At 38.0% G+C, this 19,845-nt stretch overlaps 1 protein-coding gene across 3 annotated transcripts in view; it reads left to right on the forward strand.

Annotated features, from left to right (window-relative positions):
- SIPA1L1 (signal-induced proliferation-associated 1 like 1) overlaps positions 1-19,845 on the forward strand; it is a 76,974-nt gene that overhangs the window by 17,144 nt on the left and 39,985 nt on the right. For all 3 annotated transcript variants that reach the window (XM_009882222.1, XM_009882230.1, XM_009882238.1), the window contains exons 4-8: positions 2,801-2,975; positions 10,244-10,347; positions 11,487-11,644; positions 15,174-15,750; positions 16,816-17,090. In XM_009882222.1, the coding sequence (XP_009880524.1) occupies positions 2,801-2,975; positions 10,244-10,347; positions 11,487-11,644; positions 15,174-15,750; positions 16,816-17,090 (1,289 nt within the window). The remainder of the gene's footprint in view (positions 1-2,800; positions 2,976-10,243; positions 10,348-11,486; positions 11,645-15,173; positions 15,751-16,815; positions 17,091-19,845) is intronic.

Raw genomic sequence — 19,845 nt, forward strand, 5'->3', positions numbered from 1 at the left:
ATGTTTCTTTCATAAGAAATAGATTGAGATGAGGACAGGCTGAGAGAGTTGGGGTTGTTCAGCCTGGAGAAGAGAAGGCTCCAGGGAGACGTTATACCAGCCTTCCAGTAATTAATGGGGGCCTAGAGGAAGGATGGGGAAGGACTCTTTATCAGGGAGTATAGTGATAGGATGAGGGGTAATGGTTTTAAACTGGAAGATGGTAGATTTAGATTAGATATTAGGAAGAAATTTTTTACTGTGAGGGTGGTGAGGCACTGGAACAGGTTGCCTGGTGAAGTTGTGGAGGCTCTATCCCCGGAGGTGTTCAAGGCCAGGTTGGATGGGGCTTTGAGTGGCCTGGTCTAGTGGGAGATGTCCCTGCCCATTGCAGGGGGGTTGGAGCTAGATGATCTTTAAGGTCCCTTCCAACTCAAACCATTATGATTCTATGCTGTACTCATATTTTATCATAAGAAATTTGGACATATTTAAAAGGTGCAAGTCAGGTGGTTGTTGTGTCAGACGATAAAATAAGGGACATTCTGGAGGGGAAAAAAGAAACAGCCTAGAACTGTGACTCACTGCGTATGCTTAACTTCTTCAGCTTCAGTAATCAAGCCAGGTTGATCTTTACCTTTCTCCCCCCCTTATTTTCTTACTGCTAATACTTTATACTTGTCACCATTCATCCTTGGTAGTAGAAGAAAAATACAGTGAAGTTGCAATTTTCAGAGTTTTTTAATTTTAAAATTTACTTTAATAAGATACAGAGTAGGACCACTTCTGAGGGCTTTTAAATTATCCCACCATAAACATAATAAGTTAAAATTAATCATAGAATCATAGAATGGTTTAGGTTGGAAAGGACCTTGAAGAGCATCGAGTTCCAACCCCCCTGCAGACAGAGACACCTCCCACTAGACCAGGTTGCCCAAGGCCACATCCAGCCTGGCCTTGAACACCTCCAGGGATGGAGCCTCAACAACTTCTCTGGGCAACCTGTTCCAGTGCCTCACCACCCTCAAAGTGAAAAATTTCTCCCTAATGTTTAATCTAATCCTGCCCTCTTCCAGTTTATAGCCATTCCCCCTCGTCCTGTCACTACATGCCCTAGTAAAAAGTCCTTCCCCAGCTCTCCTGTAGGCCCCCTTGAGGTACTGGAAGGCCGCAATAAGATCTCTCCGGAGCCTTCTCTTCTCCAGGCTGAACAGCCCCAACTCTCTGAGGAGAGGTGCTCCAGCCCTCGGATCATCCTTGTGGCTCTCCTCTGGACACGCTCCAGCCGGTCCATGTCCTTCTTATGCTGGGGACTCCAGAGCTGGATGCAGTACTCCAGGTGGGGGTCTCACGAGAGTGGAGTAGAGGGGCGGGATCACCTCCTTTGACCTGCTGGCCACAATGGATTAATGGATTTCAGTTTAATTATATGTGCCCACATCATCCCAGCAAGTTCCAAAAACTTCTTGTGTCACAACCTGTTACGGAAGCTTTGAGAGCAAGTCACAGTATATTCAGATGACTTTGCTTCCAGTGCCCTTGCAGATAACTCTGTTCACTTCCCACTAACCTGTAGCCCAAACTTGTAAATCTCATGCCAGTTTCAATAGACTTTCTTGTGATCTTGCTCTAGCAGATCTGCTTGGTATTTATTTAAAATGGAGTCTCTGCAGAAATTCATGTGTGGGAGGAAAGATTATTTACCCTGCAATAAGTATGCATTTTTACTAGATGAATTACATGCGTGAACTCCTAGGCTCGCCTTCTCCTTTGCGCTTTGCCAGTCAGCGTTCCTGCCTGTGAAATTGGTTTTGGCAGTAAATGGCAGTGGGTGCTCTTTTCTTCCCTTCTGTAACTTCTGTTTCTGTAGTCCAGACGTAAAGGATACAGAAGTGGTCCTTTTTGTGTGTGCATCAATTTGGAATTGGTGGCAACAGTTTGCTTTGAAGAATCACAGCTGTGGTTGAGTAAAAACTTATCTTATTCGCATCTACAGTTTCTGCTGTTTTAGGAGCATCAAACACTAAATTAGAGGAAAAATGGAACTAAAAAGCACAAATATGATTGAAAGTCTATGCTAGTAAATAGTACCTTTAAAGTATTCCCAGCATTTCTCAATTTAGCTGTTTTCTTTGTTACTGCATTTTTAAGTTGGAGAAGGCTAACTGAATGCCATGGACTCTTTCAACATTGCTAACAGATGAACCCGCCTGGACGCTGTCCTGTGCAACCTGTTGTAGGTGACCCTGCTCTGGCAGGGGGGTTGGACTAGATGATCTCCAGAGGTCCCTTCCAACCCTAACCATTCTGTGATTCTGTGAATGCACTGATAGGTGAATAATTTTCATCTTCTTTTTGCAGTGAGGGAAGGTTAATTTTGTCACTTACTATAGAAATGAGCACATCCTGTGCCCTACCCTTCTGCATGGAAGGTTTGGTGTAGGATAGTAACCATGGTACCAGCCTAAGAGTGAGAGTCGAGTCCCTGACATTTCTCAGCCAATATTTGCCACGTGGCTCGATGTGAGATATTCACCATTTGCATGTTGCAGTGTTGTTCTCCTGAAAAAAAAGAATGTTAACATTTGTTTCCCTTTGGAAAGCATTTTGAGATCGTCAGATGAAATATGCCATCATCAAGGCAATTATGGTGCAGAACAATGAGACTATTTGGAACTAGACTAACATTTGAAATTAGACACAATTAGGTTTTTTTTTCTTTATAAATGATGGGTTTAATAAGAATCTGAAGTTAATTCAATAAATAAGTTGCTGCATCATTTGATATACATGTAAGATGTTCATCTTTTTCCTTTTGCAGTTAAGTTACCAACTTAAGGTGGGTATCATGTACTGCAAAGCTGGACAAAGCACGGAAGAGGAAATGTATAATAATGAATCAGCAGGTCCAGCCTTTGAAGAGTTTCTTCAGCTCTTGGGAGAACGAGTTCGGCTCAAGGGATTTGAAAAGTATCGTGCTCAGCTGGATACAAAGAGTAAGGCTTTTTCATTTTTTTCCCTTAAGTGAACAAAATGCATGATATGGTTGCTAACTGACTTTTTGTAGAGATAAAATAACCTCTTTGCTATAGGAAGACAGTTATTCAATATTAGAAGAGAAAACAGAGCAAGTATGTAACTTGACCCATACTCATATGGTCTTTCAACTCTGATAATTATTGGATTTTTGTACTAATTTGGTATGAAATTATCATCAAAGCTGCAACAAGAAACCAGTAACTATGGAACCATTATCAGCGTTGCAAATCCATCAAGACTGTGTTGTCTAAAGAGAGTAATCAATATAGTTGGTATGTCATAATTTTTTTAATGATATGCTAATAGACTGTCACAAAAAAGGTTTTGAGAACCCATCTATGTAACTCCACCTTGACAAGTTGATCTATTGCTTTTCTGCTGTGTCTGTTGCACGTAGATTTTCTTATAGGCACTTTTGTCTTACTCCTGCTATCAAATGTACTCCTCCCTCTGTGATTTTTCTTTTGAGTTATGGAAATTAAACTGGTTTTGGCAGTTATATTATCAGCTTTAACAGTAAAACATACTGCAACAAAAATGCAGTGGAAAGATGATCTTGGGTGACAGTATCTATAAAAGAAATTCCCTACTTTTGGACTCAAGCTTGTGAAATACCTGTTTATCAGCTAATACATTCTGTATTCAATTTGCAAATCTATTTAAAAATTCTCAGGGGGAAATTTTGGCCAGTCTTCCTTTTCTTTGAGTATTGGAACTAACCAGTTCCTATGGAAATCTTTTGCTATTTTGCCCACATGCAGCAAAGGAAATTAAATAAGGAGTTGACTCACAAAAGCTGAAAAGCATTCATCAACTTCAGGGCAGCAAAAACTGTGGTCTTGTCATGGGTCTCCTATCACAAATACAGTAACTTGCTGTGCTTTTGTGCTCCACCATTCTACCTTGTGTTCTTGATTCTTAAAGGGATCACATCGCCATCTCCTTGGGCTGTCTTGATCAGCCTAATCATCACTCCTCAGAGGATCATAAAACTTCCTGTGGTTTTAAACCTAAATGAATACCTATTTCACACACATTTACCATTGAGCCAGCTTTCTTTTAGTTGCAATACTTATATTCTGTCTGTTGTAGTTACTCCCTTGAGTGCATTTGCACATGGCAGTTGTGCCTCCTCTGTGCTGTGTGATGTTACCCTTAAGCCAAGTTTCTCTTACTGGTATGGGAGGGGTGGATTTCTCTGCTTCCCTCCCCCCACGGCATTACCTGGTAATCTTCATACGCACTCATCCAAGTTTGAATTCAGTCTTTCTTATTTTAGTGGCTAGGATTATATACATGATTCCAGATGAGATCAAGGCAGTTTCTTGCTGTAATGCTTCCTTGCCTTTACTGAAAATATACAATAATTGCCAGGCTGGGGTTTCCTTTTCTGCAGCTCCAAAGTGTTATTTTATCAGTTATAAAAATAAGCTAGATCAAAAATCAAATGTGTATTAAAACAATTTGTTATTTCATAGCTTCTGATTTTGTATTGTGACCTCCATGTTACTTTCCGTCATTAAAGTAGAATCCTCTCTTCCCGTTCTTCTGGCTTAGGTATTTAACACATCTTTAAAAACCCCTTTTTTTGGTGTCAGTCCACACACACTGGTTTCTAGTACCTGTAAATGCTGTATGATTAAGAGTTGACTCATCTGCTCAGATATGCCCATGAAAGCTGTAACTGTGTCTTAAGTACATCTTTGAAATTTTCTGTACAGCAGAATTTTCCGGTAATGTTTGAGTTCCTTCTTGTTGCTTCTGACTCAGGGAAATAATTTTGTCAAGTTTTGATTTTATGTACTACAGTGTAGCACCTGTTGAATGGACACGTATGTAAACTTTTATTGCCTGAATCTTTCATGGTTTTATGAGTTGTCTTCTAGTAATGAAGGTTTTCTACTCCGTGTTGAGTGCTGACATGTCTTTTTTCACATTGCCCAGTAGATCTACTGGCTCCATACTATATCTGAAAATACAAAAATCAAGAGGCTTTACATGAACGCTTCACTCTGATCAGAGAGGACGGGGGATGCTCTGAGTGGAAACTGCTGCTTTCATGAAGGGTTTCCTACATTTTTTTTCAGTCAAGGTTTACAATCTCACATGTATGGGACCTCATCAGCTAGAACTGCTTAGGAACTCTAGGCTGTCTGAAATGTCTGATGAAATGTATGATGTCTGCAGGCTCACTGAGGAAACACGGGACTACACAGCATACATGAGTTCTTAACAAGCAGGTTTAGACAGCAGCAAATTTGAACAATGGCAACAAACTTTTGTAATTTATCTTGATGGTGTTGTTTTCCTTTCTGCCAGTATGCAAAACACAGACTTAAAGTAGTGGAAGAGAATGTGATGTTTTGGGGGCACAACGCTAAGCGCTCTGAATAGCTACATTCGGAAACCCTTATTGCATATTCTGCACAGGAAATGGCAAAAAAAACCACCAACAAACTACCCTGTGGTAGGCAAAATGCTGAAGACGCTGAAGTTGGTTGCAGGAGCTGCATTCAGGTGTGGGGAATATGTGAACAGCAGAATACAGACAGGCAATACATTTTCAGTAGCTACCCAGATTAATCCATCAGTCTTTTCTGCCTCAGCCCTAACACAGAAAGGCCTGCAAAGGAAGAGGTTGTGGGGTTTACCATGACTTAGGGTTGTAGGATTTTGTTGAAACAGCTGGGTCTGCACCTAGGAAACGGGTTTCTCCCTTTTCCACCTCTGCTCTTCTGTTGCTAGAGGTCACTGTCATGAAATAGTTCTTGTGGCCTCATTACTCAGGAAATTTTCCTGCATAAAATCTGTTTAATGTCAGCACAGTTGATGGCAAAGATGCTCTTAAAAACAAATGTCTGTTCATTAACTTGCAAAAAAGGTCAGAGCTATGTAGGCTACTTCACTTGTTCCTTTACCTTTGACAATATTTTGCAACCTATGGAAAGCAGATGCATGATGTAAGACACGATGAAAGGTTTTCTCAGTGTGGAGGAAAGCTGATTTGTATATATACTCTGGAAATTTTTTAAAGATGTTTTTAATTTATGCAAAGTTAGAAAAGTAAAGTTGTTCTAGCAAAAGGCAGTTTCAGAGCAGTTGTTGTTCTTAGAAATTTTTAGAGTTAGGGGCCTAGTTGGTTAGTATCCGTAGCAGAGCCAGTTTTTAAAAGGAGGAATCTCATGCATCCTATTAACTGAAAGCCTATTTAAGTATATTGGATCCTTTGAGGGCTTTTGCTTTGGATCTTTGCCAGTGCCACTGTGGAAAAGAGCTGCTACTTTTAAAGTTTGTTTGTATGTTTCTAGAATTACCAGAGGGGAAGCAGTCTATCTCCTGGCAGCCTGCAGACTTTGGATAGGAAATAGAGCTTGAAAATGTCATCTATCCCACGGTTGCTAGGAAGTTTATGGGCATCACTTTAAAGTAATAAACATCACAGTAATCTTTCAAATTATAACTTCTGTCATTTTCTGTCATTTGCTAGTTGTAATGCATGCTTTATTTCCCTCCCCCGCACTTAGTCCTATTTCTCAATATTTTAAATTGGTAAATGGGATCAGCTGGGTAATGCTAGGCCTGGTAACCTGGCGTGTGTGTCCAGCGGAGTGGTTGGTGCAGGAAATGAAAAAGATTGGTTAATGTGAGTGGTAGGAGTTTATAAATTATCTATTTGGTGAAATTATAAACTTAGCTAATAATGGTAGGTTTCTGTATTAGATGTTTTTATTGCATGACATTTGGTTAAGACATGAGAAGAATATAAAAGCAGCACTGAAGAGATTATATAGATTAAAAATCTAGGGAATGAATGGACTTGAAATTGACATTTCATTCAGGGGTTGTCAATAAACCCCAGTGTTTCTAATGAAATAATACAGATCAAATATCTTCTGAACTTGTACTATTAAACACCTTTTCAACCATGTGGAAGAATAGACTTACTGTTGGGTCTCAGACATTCACTGGGAGACTAACAGCCAAAGAAGGTCAGAGGTTCCTAAGATTGCTTAAGAAGCAGAAATAAAGGATTCTGTCCTCAGAAATAGTGTCTGAAAATGACTTGGATATTACAGAAGTTGAACATGAGTGCTTGATGTAATCCCTGTGTATAACAGAAAGGAGGGCACGTTTGGCAGGTACTGAATTTGCAGCTGTAACTAGGAGAACCTAGAATTAAGACAGGGCTTTTTAACAGCCAAGGTAGATGGGAACAACATTAAGCTCTGAAACTTCTTGTTCTTGTGCCTTTAATTGTGAGCATTGCTGCAGTTTGTAGCAATGGCTGGTCCTTCTGTTTTATCAGTATTGTTTATTTTTTGGTTTCCTACAATTCCTGGCAACGTGTTTTCCTTTGGAACACTGAGATTTTCTGTTCGTACTGGTTTTTATGCAGTTTTCTAGTGTAGAGGCTTTAAAAGCTGCTGTAGAAGCAGGCTGACAGTGAAGTCCTGTGGCTTCAGTGAGGTGAATTTATCAGCACTATGCTGTTGGTGTCACTCACAGTTTTGAGTGCTGTTGGTGTTGGAAAAAAACACTTAAATGGGAGTCTGTTAAGACAGCCCTTATGAAGACAGCTGAGAAACATTGGAAGGACAGAAGAATAAGGTAGATTTTTAAAGGTGAATAATGATGGAAGGAAAAGAAGATCAGATAAGTCCTCAGCTAAGTAACCAAGTCCAGTAATGGGACAAGATTGAGAAAGCAGCATCAGTAGGTATGGAACTGATGGCAGGAGGGGGTATCTTCAGTGTAAAAAGGCGCTAATGAATTTGTAGGTCCCTCGGGCCTCCATTAAATATAAGGAAATCAAAGCAGAGTGCAGTGCTGGCTAACAGTTCTGACCTTGAAATGGTGGATGCTGTTCCAGTGCACAGTCTTGGATTTTACTGCAATGGCAGTGATTTGATTTAAAGCAAACACCTGTAATTATTGTGTTGTACTTGAGAAAAAGTATTCTGGACTTGTAAGAACAAAGAAATCTGAATGGTGAGAAAGATGGACAGTCTGTAGCGAATATGGACTTCTGCTTGGAGTTGAATTTGACTAACAGGGATTTAAGCTGTGAAGTACTTGGAAATAAATGGAGTCATTAAATTTGGATTGTAGCCCTATTCCCTAGTTTGCAGAACCAGTGCTGTTCTGAGGGGGGGAAAAAAAAAAAACAAAACCAAAAAACCCCACCCTTTTCTGACTGAACTCCATCCAGAAAAGTTGAAAGTTTGGCTTAAATGCATAGGTGTTGTTCTAGCATATTATTTGTCAGAATTGCTTTATTCTTTTCTTCTTTCCCCCCAACTCCTTTTGGGCCCCTTCCCTTCTTTTGGGGCCTTCCTTCCCCTGTCTGTCGTCTTACCCGCTTCCCTTTCTTTTTGCACCTGCTCCCCCTTTCCAGTTCTTTGTAATATTTTTGTATGCTCTATTTATGAAAGACAGTGTACAAATTAGCATATTTAATTAGACAAAAAAGCCAGTTAGGAGTTAGGTTGATGTTTAGGTGACTCTCAGGTGCATCTGCCTTCTCCAGCCTGCATTGTAATGATCAGGCAGACGGTAGAGTGCAAGATGAAATGATTCCCTTTCAGCTGTCACGCTGTTGTAATTAGCATTAAAAGGAAAATATTTAGCAGCTAGCTAGTTTTTCATAATGGCAATGTTGAGTGCTGGAAAAGAGAGCCCAACCTCCTTGAAACATTAACTGATTTTATTATTTTTTTTATTATAAGATTCGAGGAATCTTTTTTTTTTTCCGTATTCCCATTTTATTCTATATAGATGATTTGGAAATCCAAAATCTCTGTTCAGCTATAATGTAGGAAACTTTCCATTTCATTTTATGGATGATGTTGTGGTTTTTCATTTACAGCAAAGCTACCTCAATTTAATTATTCTGAATTTGACAGTAAATGAAAACTTCTTGGCAAAGCTTATATCCAAAATCTAGGTAAATAAACTGTATATTTATGTTATTGTAAATGCCTCATGAATTTCTGAGCTATTATCTCCTTAATAACATGATCTCTCTGCTAATAACGAAATGCTAAGGTTAGTATTTAACAGCTTTTTAAAATACATTGCTATAAATAGCTGGATTATATAATATAGTGGCATGTTTATATAACTCAAATAACCAGGATGCTTTTTTCCATATATAAATCTAGTTATTTTTAAAATTCCATTTGAAAACAGGCGTTTTGCACTGGGGACAGCAGTTATATTTAATAGAATATATTCACTATTTCAGCTTTAAATGTGTTACTACTTAAATTAATGAACATTTTTCAAGGTCTCTTTTTTGAGAGAGAGAAAGAAAAAGTAAAAACAGAAGTTCCCTATTTGTCTGTAGTCAAGTGTTGTCTGCAACCAACACTTTGTAAACTTTAATAATATCCCCTCTTCTTTTTTTCTTTCTAAACGTCATAATCCTAGTTTTTATCATTTTCTCTCCACATGGAAGTCTCTCCATCCACGTATAATTATTTTTGTGGCCTGTTTCTGGATCCCTTCTCTTTCTTCTATAACTTTTAAAATAGGGTGGCCAGAACCCAAAACAGGTGAGAGTACCTTTGATTAATATACCAGCATCATAATGTCATTGTTGTGGGCTTTTTCCATCATCAGCTGTAAGCATGCTAGCATACTATTTGAGTTTTTGACTGCACCTATCCATAAAGCACCTGTTTTACTGAAGGTTTTATCTGACTTCATTACAGTTAATTTAGAGTCCTGATATTTATGTTCAAAAGAACCTATTCTGTTCTTTCATATCTTGTGGGTTATATGTCCATTGATATTTAATTACGCATGGTGTTCATTTGCAGTGTCTGTCTACCTTCCTTTCTGAAGTCCTTTTCACATTCCTTATAGTTCAGTTTCATTCCAATTAGCCTGAGATACTGGGTGGTGTCTGAAAGTTATTTCAGACTTTGTTATCACTTTTCATGCTTAAATAGGCTTTCTTCCGGGTTTTCTGGTATAAATTCCATATTCCTAACGAGTTCTTCATTGGGAAAAGTACTCAAAGTTATATGTGCCATCTACGTGTCATTTGCTTTGGCAGGTGAATAAACTCTGGGTAAGTTTTTACTTGCTGACATTTCAGCTAGGATCAAGGATGAGTAGGAATTCTTATCTTGCCTGATGATTTTCTTTGATAATAATGAAACTTTGTTTTAAAACGTTTTTAAAACAATGTCTTTATTTTCTCTTTTTTCTTTAACTGAAGCTGATTCAACGGGTACTCACTCTCTATATACAACATACAAGGACTATGAAATCATGTTCCACGTTTCTACTATGTTGCCATATACTCCAAACAACAAGCAACAGGTAAGATGGACCAATTAATTTTTCCTCTAACTCAAAAGTAGCTGAACTATTGAAAATTTAGGACAATTTTTATTTGTTACTAGCAAAGAAAACACTTTTAAAATCAGAAGTATCAAATGTGAAACTGGTCATCTCTGTGTCAGGAAGATGAGCAAATCAGATCATTGTAGGTACATCATAGGTAGATTTTTCCCCATAGGACTGTCTTCTATTTTTTACACATTACTTACTGAAACTTTGGTGTAAATATTATACAATAATGTCAGTAGCACATCTGTGTTACATAAGTAAGAGTTTGTATCTTATGTCAAAAGGACCATAGTATATTTGACATGATTTTCAACCTTCTGCAGCAAAGTCCGTTGCACTTTAAGGATTGCATTCAGCAACTTGAAATATGCACAGAATCAGAGGTGATGAGGGGGTAGTCCAGCACGCTAGACAAGAAGACACAAGACAAAATCCTTTTTTGTTTTTGTTCTCAAATTTTTTTATTATACTGAAGAGCTATGTAGGCTGACCTGCTTTGTTACTCTAAACTACCTGGCCTTGTTAAATACTAAGCCATCTTGTTCTGTATGATGTGTATGCATTTTACTCTAGAAACAATGTTATTTTGTGTTTCTTCAAATAAGATAGACATTTCCTTTAACAATAAAAGATAACAGCATTTTTTTACTTTGCTTTTGTACACTAAATGATATACTGTTTTGTAGTTTACCTTTCTCTTTTACTGTAATCTTGGATTTAGTGAAAGAAGCCTATCGGAAAATTATCATAGTGTGTCTTAGGGACAATGACAACTATTTTCAATTTGAAGTAGAACCTACTTCTGGCTTGTAAAAATGTGTGAATAGGGGAATGTTTTCCAGCTTCCATGTATCACTGATTACTCTGATATTAACAGGTTTTGTTGTTGTTTGTCCTCTTTGTTTAGCTTAAAATTTTCCCCAACAAGATCTTCCTGTATGTTACATGTAGAAATGAATTTTTTATGAAAATAAAAATACTGTTGCGGTTTTCAGCTTGAAGTATTATTTGGAATAAAAAAATTGAACAATAGTAACTTATAATAATGAGAAATAAATAAAATTGTGAAAAGACTGTGTTTTAACCTATGCATCTTTTTTTCATTCAAGCTTCTGAGAAAACGACATATTGGAAATGATATTGTGACAATAGTTTTCCAGGAGCCTGGAGCACAACCATTCAGCCCAAAGAACATTCGCTCTCACTTCCAGCATGTCTTTGTCATTGTAAGAGTGCATGGTCCCTGTACTGACAGCGTTTGTTACAGGTAACTATCGCTAGTTTCACTGAAAACACAGAATTTGAGGGAAAAGGGAGGTGTCATTCCCCTTTTAAATTCTCAGTAGGGAAATGTAATGAAAGATAGGGGTTTAGGAGATTTTGGGTCATGTGAATTTAGAACGCTTTTTAAGAAGTAAATAAACACATATGAGTATGTAAAAGAAACACACCCAATGAGGAAATAATTGCTGTCAGTATGTGTGTACACACAAATATGCATGCACGTACATATACATACATACAAAAATCAAGCATTTGGGAATGATTTTCAAATTCCATTCTCATTTCCTTTTTATTCTCTTCATTAAGAGTATGCTAGAAGAATATTTCTACTTTGATTCTTATGAATTCACTTTTTGTTTGGATAATTTGGGCATGTTCTGTTTTTGAAATTAAGACAGTGAAAAGGTATGACTAACCTTTCAGAAAGAAACTAAGCTCTCTGAAATATCCTAATTTCATATCTCATTTCAGTCCAACAAAGAAATTCCAGAGCATTACGCAGCAAAAAAAAAATCTCAGTGAGACCTTGAAGTCAATATAATTAAAGTAGAAAATGGTAATTGATAGTAACTATAAAGAATTTCAAGATGAGATTCGTATTTAGCCTATTTTTAACCATATTGAAAGCACATAGAAATAATGTTTTTGAGTTACACTTCTTTTTACGATTAATAAAATTTTTAACCTTTGTTATGTCATGTACTCGTAATGTATTTTTATTTTTAAATGTTGACTTATCTCAGCAAACTTTTCTAAAGCTTCTTTATTTAAAATATGAAGTGTCAGAGTAATGGATTTAGAGTAGTTATCTGGAAAATGAGGTAGCCTTAGAATTAACTTGTCTTTACTCAAATACAAATCTTCACCGAAGTGATTCATTCAGTCAAGTGCTTATTTAGAGGAAGAGCTAAGACTGCAGTGTCTGAGATGGTGTATTCGTGTTTTTCAAGTAAGTATAGTAAGGTTTAAAGGCTTTTCCCTCCCCATAAGTTTTTGGTAAAGCTCACACAGCATTTCTGGAACTCACGCTGAACTTTGTATGTGTATTAAACTCTCCTGGAGCAGGAGTGTTCATGTTGATAGTCATTTTAAGGCAGCTTATTGACAAATTCCACTGCTCCATAATCTATGTAGACATAGCTTGTTCTTAAACTTCTAGACATGTTTCAGCTCTTATTCTATACAGAAACTGATTTTGAAGTTAAAGGGAAAGTAGGAAATACATATACAAGGGCTACAGATGCATTTTCCATTTGAATTGGGTATTGCAAACACAGAGAAAGTGCTTTTGGTCATTATTTTAAATAATATGACTGCATATTTTCAATTTCTTCCTTTTAAAAGGCATGGGAAAGATTTGGTTTTGCTATACTGTAAGAAATTTAAATATCTCAGGGTTCTATTTCTGACCTTCAGACTGCTCAATTGCTTTCGTTTTTCAAGTCTTCACAGCTACAAGAGCTGGTTAGTATTAGTGAATAAAGTTAGAGAATTTCAGCTTTAATGATGCTACAGTCTTAAATTTTAAGAGGAGGATGAGCAGGTAGGGAAAAAAAAATTTGAGAGTGTCAGTGTGCATTTTGATACAGGAGACCACCAGAACGTTGTATGTTCTGTGTACTGTCTTTAAGATTAAAATCCTTTCCTTTTTCTGTCCTCGCAGTGCAAACACTTGATTTAAATTTATAGAATTCCATTATGAAAAGTTTTTCTAGGAAACTTTTCAAAGTAAGTTTGACCTCTTTTTCACTGAATTAACTGGAACAGTTTCAACAGTTTTCATAATTCTAGACAAAACAGGAAGCCATATAGCATAAAAATGTAGTGGAATTTATATTAAAAACTACATAAAAGGAATAAAAATCAAGCACTGTCTTGGCCAGTGATTCTCCCTCCCAACTAAGATAAACAATATTGCGAAAGTCTGGCTTCTCTGTCGGCATCATTCACTTTTTAAAACTTCTCTAGCATATGTTAAAGATTAAATTCTTATGCCTGTGATTCATGATATTGAAAAACTAATCAAACAAAATGTCTCATAGTTTTCCATTACATCCAGTAATTGTGTTTAACACTTAGGCTTCTGTGTCTTAACAGACCCTTTGGGACCACTGACAGTGATCAAGAGTCAGATGGTTGCATCATGAGCACCCCCTGTCATATACTTTTTGATATATTGGCATACATTTGAAGGAAATACGACAGTCAGTGACATCTTTAAATATCAGTTGCCAGAAAATATAATTAGAAAAACCAAACCAGCAAATAAAACACCCCACCACCCAAAACCAGAAGATAGGTTAAAGAGTGGGTGACTTAATTTTTATTTTTTGTGTTCCTATGTGCCCCCCCAAAAGCTTTACTATTATTTCTGCAATCTCAGTTATTGATTTTTTTTTTTGAGGGCATTTCTCTGACTATGTTTAAGCATTCAGATAAGTTAGAACAAAGTGTGAAAATAATACCAGCTAGTCTTCCAAATGAAGCACCATATACATTTCTAGTGTGTTCGGGCTCCATCCTATTTTTCTTTATGAAACTCCATTATCGTGGTATTTTGGCCAAAATTAGTTAATGCTTTTTCAGAATTAGTAAGATATGTAGTAAATAATCTTCAGACTGTTAGAGCATTTCTTGTCACAAAACTGTTGAAGTACATGAAGTACAGTGGTCTGTCTCTTCTTAGGACAGACTGCTAAGTGAATGATACTGGACGGGACTGGCAAATCTTCAGTGATGCCAAACAACTCTCATCCACTCTGTATCAAAAAAGAATTGACGAGGGAGAATAGCTAACCTTGTTGGCATTGCCTAAGGCAATCTTACTGTCAGTCCCTCACTTTGCACGGAATGTAAAAAGAAGAGCTGAAAAAGAAAGCATCTATTAACATGTCCCCAAACGTCTAAGAAATTTCTTATTTTGAGTATTTTGGGAGTCTGCTTCTATCACTAGCATGCAATATCAGGCAGTGCAATTTTCAGTCCAGAAATTTAAACCATAATCAGTAGTGTGGTGTATATATGCATTCAGTCACCAGAAGATGATTCTCACAGTGAAACTGGCCAAGGTGACTTTGTCTTTGTCTTTTTAATGTGTCCATTTTATCTATATTTCTAGTATTAATCTTACACTTCGTGTTGCTTTCAGATAAGCTAACCTTCATAGTAGTGTGTGTTAGAAATTTTCTGTTTATAGTAAAAAACCAACAAAATTCAGAACTCCCATACATGAGGGATTAGTTTATCAAAAGAGCATGATTTTGCACTTGAAGCTCTCTAAGCCGTGGTACTGAGGATAACGCAAAAGTAAGTGGCTTTCTGTTTATATGGTAAGGGGGACATAATCTCCACACTGGCAAGATTAAAATGTAAACATAGGCATAGTGCTGAGAAAAGAAGAGAAAAATTGAGGGCTTAAGGAGAAAAGGAAATGTATTTTCTGTATTCAGAAACTGCTGAATTTGCATACAGTGAAACACTCTGCTTCTTCCTTATTCTTTTATTTCTTTTAGTGTTGCTGTGACAAGATCCAGAGATGTACCATCCTTTGGACCACCTATTCCAAAAGGTGTCACGTTTCCTAAATCAAACGTGTTCAGGGACTTCTTACTAGCCAAAGTCATTAATGCAGAGAATGCTGCTCATAAATCAGAAAAGTTCCGTGCGATGGCCACCAGGACCCGTCAAGAGTACTTGAAAGACTTGGCAGAGAAGAATGTCACCAACACACCTATTGACCCTTCTGGCAAGTTCCCCTTCATCTCGCTTGCTTCAAAAAAGAAAGAAAAGTCCAAGCCTTATCCAGGAGCAGAGATCTATAGTTCTGGTGCTATTGTATGGAGTGTCCATGCAAAAGACTACAGCAAGGGTATGGAAATAGACTGTCTGCTAGGCATCTCTAATGAGTTTGTAGTCCTCATTGAACAGGACACGAAAAGCGTGGTGTTCAATTGCTCCTGTCGAGATGTGATAGGGTGGACTTCAACGGACACAAATATCAAAATATTCTATGAGAGAGGTGAATGTGTTTCTTTGGAGAGCTTCATCAGCAACATTGATGATATCAAAGAGATCGTCAAAAGGCTGGAGGTTAGAATGTGTTCTCTTGTTTGGTTCCCCTTCTTTGCTTTCTCCTCTCGCCTCGCCGCCAAGTAAGGCTTCAATTTAAGTAATGCTTGGGATCCCTAAAACTGTTCTGATTGTTTATCAGGAAATCTATAAGGACTTTCCTGCTTTTATTTCTTAAAATCCAATATTGTTTTCACTTTTATCAGATATCAGCCAACCTCAGCTGGTTGTGTGTGTGTGAAAAATGTCTCGATATATTTTAAAAAAAAAAAAGAGGCAAGCAAGGGCCTTCAGATGCTTAAATTGCTCCCACACAATAAATACAGAAGTGTCGCCTTATTTCTTTTTCCTTGTTTTCCTTCTCTTTATCTGTTTTATAGGCTTGTTGTATCTTGTTTCAAACGAAGCTGTAATATCTTTGAGACTGACTTATTATGTTGCCAGCAGGGTGCAGTTCCAATCCCTATTGCAACCTTCAGATATTCTCTGAATGCATGTGTTAACACATTCTTGCATAACTGGGTTTATGTTTCACTGTCTCTCCTGTAATTTCACAGCTGTGGTTGTATAATGACCAGGAAAAAAGGAAAACCAGGCCCTGTTAAATTGCTCTGGATGGTATTCATGCTCATGGTACATAGAAGAGTTGGCATAGACCCCAGTTTACTGTGCTTAGTAGCTGCGTGCCACCAGATTCTGACTGAAAGTAATCTTACAGTTTACTGAAACAGCTAGAAATGTAGAATGGTTGTTCGGTTACTAAAGCATAAAAGATAAAGTAGAGATGCTTGTGTAACACCGTGTGTTTTTTCTGTTGTGTGCTGCCATGTATTTTCTAAAATTCCTGTGGTTTCAGTAAAAATGTCAAGGCAGAACTTGGATAATCAGACAGTACTGAAAATACTAGTTTGAGTGACAAGATCCATTTCAGCTGGCTATATACCCAGGACTGTGATATATATTCCTTTATCGTGTCCCACCATTGTCTTGGGAGTTGGTTGATTGTACAAAAATGGAGCCCTTAAACCTCTATTAGCGCTGAAGGTTTCTCCATGCATTAAGTTCTGTCTTCGTTTCAATTCACAGCTTGTGACTAAGGGCTGTGAAACAGTGGAGATGACCCTGCGTAGGAATGGTCTGGGTCAGCTTGGTTTCCACGTAAACTATGAAGGCATTGTGGCAGATGTTGAGCCCTACGGCTACGCGTGGCAGGCAGGACTGCGACAAGGCAGCCGGCTAGTGGAAATCTGCAAGGTGGCTGTAGCCACTCTGAGTCATGAGCAAATGATTGATCTTCTGAGAACATCAGTAACAGTGAAGGTCGTCATTGTCCCTCCGTATGAGGACTGCACACCACGCAGGTATTGTATAATAGCTACATTTGGTCTGAAAGGATATCTTGATTTTTAGGGTTGGGGGGAAAAGAAACACCACAGATAATAAGTGTTAACCTCCAAAAACCATGGCATAGTTATAATGCAGCATTCAGTATTGTAAGGCGAAAGAGGAGGGCAGGAAACACTGCCCATATTCAGACTCCAGACCCCACAAAATATTCATTGAATACCACAGTTTAATAAAATGCGTGAAGAACCTCACGTATCCTTTAAATTCCATGGAATTTAATATGGGAATCAAACACCTTTTGACAGTTGTGTGTTTATGATGCATCAAAATTAATTGTACGTTTCCCTCCCTGTTTTCCCATTTGTTGGTAGTTTGCAGTGTCTGTGGATGTAATTCTTGAAAGCTATGGATAAGCTTACATTCTGCTTTCACAAATGTAAGACTGTAAATGATGAGAGTTTATCTAAGGTATTGATCTGGTCAGAGAAATTGCTGCAAATTGTAATTCTTTACTCAGTAGTAGATCTTGCTGCATCTCTCTGGCTTCTCATCTGTGTTAAGCCTGAGGCTTGTGTCAACTGTATTATTGCTTTTATAGCGTTAAAATGTTGCTTGATCAGAAATAAGCAGTAATACGCGCTTTCTTCTAAATTGGACATTAAGTCCTTCCATTTTTCCTGAACTCACACTAAAGCTTTTCATAATTTTTACTGCTCCCATCTGAACTCTCTGCAGTTGTCTGTAGCATTCAGCCACATCACTAAATCTGATTCCCATATTCCTGACATCCTGTATTAATATCTTGCAAATGCTATATGATTAAAATGGAATGATCTTTAATAGACTAAATTTGCCTGCAGGCTAGCTCAAGGTTTATGCTAGATTTGCCAAGAAGCAGCCAGTACAGTTATCAAAGTTCAACGTGTTCCTTGCAGTGAGGCACCGAGAGAGCATTTTGCACTGCTGTTTTCTAATCAGGCTGTCTTTGTAGTGATAGATGCTAAGTCTTTGGATACTTAAGGTTGGGGCTGAACTTAAATGCATATTTGTTACATTGATATGAAATTGTGTCTCTGAGCAAAGATCTTGTACTTGCATAAAAGAAGAATCCATGTTTGGTTTTACTGTGAGACATATTAACTCCTCTGTAACTGGTAGCAAAACAGGAGTGGAGAGAAAAGGAGTTTTATTTGTCCTTTAGTTGTCAGTGGAAAATTGAATACATGTCAGGGATTAAAATGAGCAGTGGCATAAGGTCACCCATGAGGTATTTTGAAAGCTTTTGTACAGTATTTAGCAACCCGAGCAAATGGAAAGTTCAGCTGCAATCATAGCAAAAGGATTAGAGCAGAAAAATCTGTGTGGAAAGCACAGATCCTATTATTCCTGAACTAAATTAAGTACAGCCAAAAGCAGGCTTAGCTTTAGTGTATCCAAACCCATAGCAGGAAGAGAAAGTACTGTACTTTTTGAGATACTGTACTCAGCATCAGTGAGTTGTGTTGTTGTCTTGTAGTGAGCAAAGGTTCACGGTGGGTTATTGCCTAGTTATAAAATTTCATAAAGCAACTTCTTGTCCTGCTTGCTGTATCTAGAATCATTAAGGTTTAGGAATTGTCTTGAATTGTAGCTATCCTACATGTATTACTAGAGACTTGACTTAAATTTTTGCACAAAGCAATTTCTTTTGGCAGTCAGTTTTCCGAAATTGGAGTCCTTTCATTGTGTCCTCTGGAGGCCATTTAGTATTTCAGTAACTTCTACAGACCGTAACTAAAATGAAGATCGGTTCTGCTTGGTATAGTACATTCATATGAGAAGCAGTCCCTATCCTAATAAATTGGTTGGCATGAAGCTGGAGGAAGAGCAGGAGTGCAGTTAGATAAGATGACTTGCCAAGAGGCACATGTACAAGGTCAGCAGCAGATACAAAAATATATCAAAATATCCTGATTCACAATCTAATGCCCTCCACAGAGGCAGGCCTTGTTACGGTTATATCTCTACTAAAAGATGGTAATCAAAAGACGGCATCCTGGCCTGCATCAGGAATAGTGCAGCCAGCAGGGCTGGAGAAGTGATTGTCCCACTGTACTCAGCACTGGTGAGGTCACACCTTGAGTACTGTGTTCAGTGTTGGGTGTCGCAGTATAAGAAGGACATTGAGGTGCTGGAGAGGGTCCAGAGAAGGGCAACAAAGCTGGTGAAGGGTCTTGCAAATAAGTCTTATGAGGAGCAGCTGAGGGACTTGGGGTTGTTTAGTCTGAAGAAAAAGAGGCTGAGGAGAGACCTTATTGCTCTCTACAACTACCTGAAAAGAGGCTGTAGCGAGGTGGGGGTTGGTCTCTTTTCACAAGTTAAAACCGAGAGGACAAGAGGAAATGGTGTCAAGTTGCACCAGGGGAGGTTTAGGTTGAATATTAGGAAAAACTTCTACACTGAAAGGGTTATCAAAGACAGGAACAGGCTGCCCAGGGAAGTGGTTGAATCACCATCATTGGATGTATTTAAAAGTTGTCTAGATATGGTGCTCAGGGACATGGTTTAGAAGTGGGCCCGGTAGGGTTAGATAACGGTTAGACTTGATGAACTTAAAGGCCTTTTCCAGCCATAACGATTCTATGATTAAAACATTAAAACATTGCCACTGAACTCATTTAGTGGACTTATTGCTGACCTTGAAGTTAAGGACACAGCAGCAAGAGGAAATTGTGTATTCTTGCTGCTTAAACTATAACTAGGTCTGCCAAAAAAAAAAAAAAAAGAGAA

This window comes from Charadrius vociferus, unplaced genomic scaffold (assembly GCF_000708025.1).
Source record: "Charadrius vociferus isolate BGI_N301 unplaced genomic scaffold, ASM70802v2 scaffold50, whole genome shotgun sequence".
Classification (NCBI taxonomy): Eukaryota; Metazoa; Chordata; class Aves; order Charadriiformes; family Charadriidae; genus Charadrius; species Charadrius vociferus.